At 38.5% G+C, this 5,641-nt stretch overlaps 1 protein-coding gene across 1 annotated transcript in view; it reads right to left on the bottom strand.

Annotated features, from left to right (window-relative positions):
- Positions 1 to 5,641, bottom strand: part of RNF149 (ring finger protein 149) — a 40,354-nt gene that overhangs the window by 26,471 nt on the left and 8,242 nt on the right. Inside the window, exons 2-3 of the mRNA XM_019666525.1 lie at positions 1,671 to 1,921; positions 715 to 783 (exon numbers count right to left, since the gene is read on the bottom strand). Coding sequence (XP_019522070.1) covers positions 715 to 783; positions 1,671 to 1,921 — 320 coding nt within the window. The remainder of the gene's footprint in view (positions 1 to 714; positions 784 to 1,670; positions 1,922 to 5,641) is intronic.

Genomic DNA, 5,641 nt, shown 5'->3' with positions numbered 1-5,641 from the left:
ATCTGCCTCACCCGAGAAGAGCGCAATAATAATACCAACATGGGCCAGTGAAGTGATGTCCTCTACAACTAGACTGAAGAACCAAAGAACAGCAACTTGTCTAACATTTCTTTTACAAAAAGTACCTTTGAAAACATCTTTTCTTCCCTTTTCCACAAATCCCAATTGTTTATCTCTGTAATTAAGGGAATCAAAGGGAATGGACACACAGTCTCAGATTCAACAGAGATGAATTTAAATTTTTAAGGGTCTGTGGTAGAGACTTGAAGCTCTTTATCTTCTTTAGTGTCATGGAGGTCTGACTGACATGTAGAACTGTTTTGGATGACGGATATACTGGCACCGTCCAGGACAGCAGCAACCAGCCAATGTGGCTATTTGAGCGTTTGAATGCTGCTAGTGAGGGTGGAGCTGAATTTTAAGTTCAATTTAATTCATTTAAATTCAAACAGCCGTATGTGGCCAGTGGCTACTCTATCCAGACAGCGCAGGTCTGAAAGACTCATCACACATGCAACATAATTATTTCTGACAATCCAGCTTTAAAGTGAACATATATAAAAAGTTAGTACTAACCCAAACTAGCCAACACTCCACATGTTCGATTTTGTGAATTTAGCAGACTGCAAAGCATTAGACACACAGACATAGTCTAGTCTAAGCCAAAAACAAAACAAATAAAACCAAAAAAAAAAAACCCACAAAAAATATTACCTTTTCTCCATGCTTTATAGTATGAAGCAGAAGCTGGCCAATAACTTTCTTGGTTTCTTTTCTATGGCTCTTAGGTAGGAAAAAAATTATTGTTATTATTGAAAATTTTATGTTAAAGGAAGCTTACAGAAAAAAATTCATTTAAAAAACAAGGTTAAACGACTACAATGAAAATAATTTCAAAAATTACCATTTAAGTCTTAATGTATAAAACAGCCACATGTAACTTAAGAGCTGTTGATCAGAATATTTATTTTTAATTCCATGTCTAAAGAAGAACCCAATTCTAATCTTAGGTTTAAACACTGGCAGTAAACTGGTATGTTGAGGATGGGGGTCCCATAACTCATCTATTAACGTCTAAAAGGAGAGAGGCTTCCTAGTCACCAGGTAGAAGATGACCCAGAAATGGCTACCTACTGCCTACAAAGCCAGGAAGGGCAGTTTCTCAAGACAACAGAGGGAAGTGGGAAATTCAAAAGGCCTGCCTTTGGAAGGCTCTGGCTTTTCAACTGCCCTCCTCTTTGCTGTTACTGGGACAGTGTTTCTCTGCAGATAAATGGCTTTGAAAGTTGCTCCATGATGGAGACGGGGAAGCCCATTCCACTCTGTTCTTCACCTTGAGGCCTAGGGTTCTCTTTAGAAACACAGAACCAGGTCCCCTCTACCTCATGCCTTTTTGCCATTCCTTTATGTCTGGAAAAGGTCAAAGGGGGTATCTGCAGGAGCAAAACGTGCAAAAAGTGAGCTGGATTTAAAGGTAATCCAATTTCCCACAGAACAGAAAATATATTCTAACTAAAACATTATTTTCAGAAAAATCATATTAATGCTTAAATATTGTGAGTGAAAATTAAATTCAGAATAGGGTCCAATATAACTTCAAGCAATATACGTGGAAAAACTAAGAAAGTGTTTTTTTAAAAACAAAGTTAAAAAGAGTTATCCATACTTACCTGACTTCCAAACTGTGAGCCGGTGTACAGGAAACGCTGTATATAGTAAAATATTAGCCAGGCTAATGAGATAATCATCATGGTGATGAAAGCGATGGCCACAAACACCACAGATTGACCACTGATGAACTCCTGGACGTGACGGGTGCCAACCTCGATGGTCATTTTGACTGGAATTCCTTTTTGCACCAGATCCAAAATTTCCTTTCCTTTTGGATAGCTAACCATAATGACCACTATATTTCCTGTTCCTATAAGAAAGAACAAAGAAATCAATGTAAAGAACACAAAATAAGAAAACGTTAAGAGAAACTTAAGAGTACTATGGTTCATCCATGCATATACACTGGAAAATTTTGATAACATGGGTAATTTTTAAGGAAAACATAAGTTACCAAAATTGGTCCAAAAGAGAAAACAGACTGATTACATGAGAAGTAGAATAAATCACTAAGAAACTACCCCCCTAAAAGCAAGAGCCCCATTTAGTTTCACATGTGAATTCTACCATTAAACTTTTTGGTGGATGAGTAACACCAATGATATTTAAATTGTTTCACAGAAGACTAAGAAAATAAGTTTTAAATTGATTTCTAAGATAATAAAACTAAACATGTAGTGAAAAACAAGCAAAAGACCCATGCAGACCAATTTCACTTATGAATATCAATACGTAATGCCTAAAGCATGCCCATTACACTCAGGGAGGCAACCTGAGAATTTCTACTACTATCACCATTATTTACCATTGCTCTGAAGGCATGAGCAGACATACAATAAAAAAAGTATCTCTATAAATTAATGAAGTAACCATAAAATATTAACAGGATTTTTAAAATCTTAAAAGTGCTGCTTCTTATAGAAATGCTGCTTCTGAAGTTCATTTAGGGGGAAAATAATCAAGAATGATTGGGAAGGGGTGACCAGTTAGCTCAGTTGGTTAGAGCGTGGTGCTGGTAGCACCAAGGTTGCGGTTCAATCCCCGCATGGGCCACTGTGAGCTGCACCCTCCTGTGTAACCAATGACCATGGCTGTTCCCCAGTAAAATTAAAAAAAAGAATGATTGGGAAAAATTTTAAACAGTAAAACCTGGACTAGCCTTTATTTCTGAAGTAATTAAAACAGTGTGATAGTAACATGAATATGACAAGAATGGGACAGAAAAAGAAGCCCAGAAATTAGACCCGAATACCTAAAAGAATTTAATAAATGATAAAAGTGGAATTTCAAATCAATGGGGTGAAATGGATTACTAAAAAAAAAATAGTGTGGGTGCACTGGGTATCATCTGGGGGGGGGAGGGAGAAAGCTCTTTCCCTTTCTGAAAACTTATGCCAAAATAAATTCCAACTAAATCAAATATTTAAATATATAAAAGAGGAAATATAAAAGAGCCAGAATAACTATGGGGATTTAAAAACATGTAATATTGAAGAAAAATCTTTCCAAGTATGAAAACTCACCTCAGAGTTCCTTAAAAAAAAAAGGGCCAGCTGAGTGGCTCAGTTGGTTAAGAGTTCACTCAAGAGTTTGAGCTCTAAGCAACAGCGGTTCGAGTTCCAGCCCAAGGTGAGCAGCCGCTGAGCTGCCAACGGGCGGCAGGATGGCTCAGTTAAAAAAAAAAAAAAAAAAAGACCAACCACATAAAAATGAAATTTTCTACATGGCTAAGAGAGAGCTAGGAATCAAGATCAAACGGTCAACTTGGGAAAAATACATGTACCATAACAAACACACAGAACTAATTTCCTATTAGAAAAAGAACAACAGAAAAACAAAAGGAATTAACTCAGCTTGCAGAAAAGAAAATATAAATGGTTTTATTTTTTAAAATAGCAGCTTTAGCGAGATGTATTTCATGGCATAAAATTCACCCTTTTAAAGGGTACAATTCAGTGGTTTTTACTATATTCAGAGGTTGTGAAACCATCATACTATCCAATTCCATAACATTTTCACCACCCCCAAAACAAACGCTGTACAAATTAGTGGTCATTCTCCAACAAATGGATTCTAAACATATGAAAAGTCATATTCAAATGAAAACACATCTCTAAGACCGCACAGATCAAAACGTTTGATACACTATATTGGCAAGGGTGAGCACAAATCTGTACTCCTGCACACTGTGCCTGGGGACGGGAGTGGGGTGGGGGTGGGGGGTGAATTATTACAATCTGGGTGGAGGGCAGTGGACGGCTATCAGAAAAATTTCAAACACACGCATCTCTTTGACCCAGCGATTCCACATCCAAGAACTTAACTGTACAGATATACATACATATGTACACGAGGCGTCTGTAAAGATATTGATTGCTAATGTTTTCTTCTAAGTTTTTGCTATCACAATCTAAACATACATCAGTAGAAAAGAACTATAAATCAGCCTATGTACACAGATACCAGGGACCCTGTCTGCCTCAGCGAGGAGTTGGGAATAGTAAAGCTTCTGTAACATATGCACATATTACCTATTCAAAAATTTATTTAAAAAATACATATAAAGAATGTTCTTGGGCATCAAACTAAAGCCACATCACGCTATTTTAACACAGCGGGAAATGTAATCTGCAGCAAATCCACTGTGCCCCCCACCATCGGGATTGAGTTACTGAAACCCCAGAAAGGCACCCTTCTAAGGTGGCTCCTGGCCGGAAGCCGATCCTCTGACCCAGGCCTAGAAGTGTCACTTAGCAAGAACTGAAGTTGTCTCAGCCCTCACACAATGGACCACATGTCAGGGAGACAAAATCAGGAGTAAAGAAAGTCTTTTCTGCCTTCAGGAAAATAAACATCTAGTAGGCTAAGAAAGACAAGTACAGAAACAACTTATACTCCTTATCATTAATTATATGGCACTTCGCAAGCCAAAAGCCTTTTTCATAAACCTTTTTGTAGAAATTTTCAGGAACATACTAAGGTAGGAAAAATAGTATAATGAACCTCATGCACCTGCCTCAGTTAAAAACTTTTATAGAGAAAACAAAACTGTCTACGCCATACTGACAGCTGTACACAATTTCTGGTACTGATAGGATGTTCTTTGTGTCATAAAGTGGAAAAACAACTTTGAAGCACTTTCACATTTCTATTTCACTTGAAGCGGAAAGAGGCCACATTATCGTTTTACAGATGAGGGCTCGGAAATCTTAGGAGCTGTTCAATCTCATACACCAGCTGGAAAAGTCAGTTCTAGAAGACTCAGCACCTATGACGTGGCGGGGGGGACAGGCTTCCGAGCCTCAGGCTGGGTTCAAATGCGACTGTGTTACCACTGTGTGAGTCTGGAGAACCTATCCTTTCTGAGATTATTACTTCAGCTATAAAATGGAGATAATGATTTTTCATTTTGGACACTTATTTAATAAGAAAGCGGACTGCAAAGGGCTGCAGAAATGAGGTGATAATTTTGTCTGAGGTCGGGGGTACTCTTTCCCTGGGAACAGCGTTTGAGCTACATCTTGGAGAACCGGGAAGTTTACCAAGCAAAGGAAGGGAGGTTTTCTAGGTAATGAAACCATCACAAAAACATATTTGGGATGGTGTCTAGTCCCATTTGGTTAGTGACTAAAATATCTGTAATCTCATTATCCCCAGTGCCTCACACAAAAGCTGGCATATAGGAAGTGTTCAATAAATATTTGTTGAATAATGAATGAGTGAACAGGAGGTAGAAGGTGAACTGAGATGAGAGAGGTTCTTGAACATCTAAAATCTCAAGTGGGGGAGCAGTGGGGCAACTAACAAACACAGTGATCGTCACTCAGCAGGATGTCCCGAGCTGAAAACACTGGTCTCACCTAGGAAGTTAATCTTAGTTTACTGAGTTAAAAGAAATCATTTTTAAAATCCTGTGCCGGGCTGACCGAGTGGCGTGTTGGTTAAGAGCTGGCTTGGGATGCCAGAGGGCCCCGGTTTGGATCCCACATATGAGGGCCAGTGACACTGCCCTCTACAGCTAAGATGCTGA

The sequence above is a fragment of the Hipposideros armiger genome, unplaced genomic scaffold (assembly GCF_001890085.2).
Source record: "Hipposideros armiger isolate ML-2016 unplaced genomic scaffold, ASM189008v1 scaffold_472, whole genome shotgun sequence".
Classification (NCBI taxonomy): domain Eukaryota; kingdom Metazoa; phylum Chordata; class Mammalia; order Chiroptera; family Hipposideridae; genus Hipposideros; species Hipposideros armiger.
The sequence above is the reverse complement of the archived record's forward strand: the minus strand, read 5'-3'. Positions and strand labels throughout refer to the sequence as shown.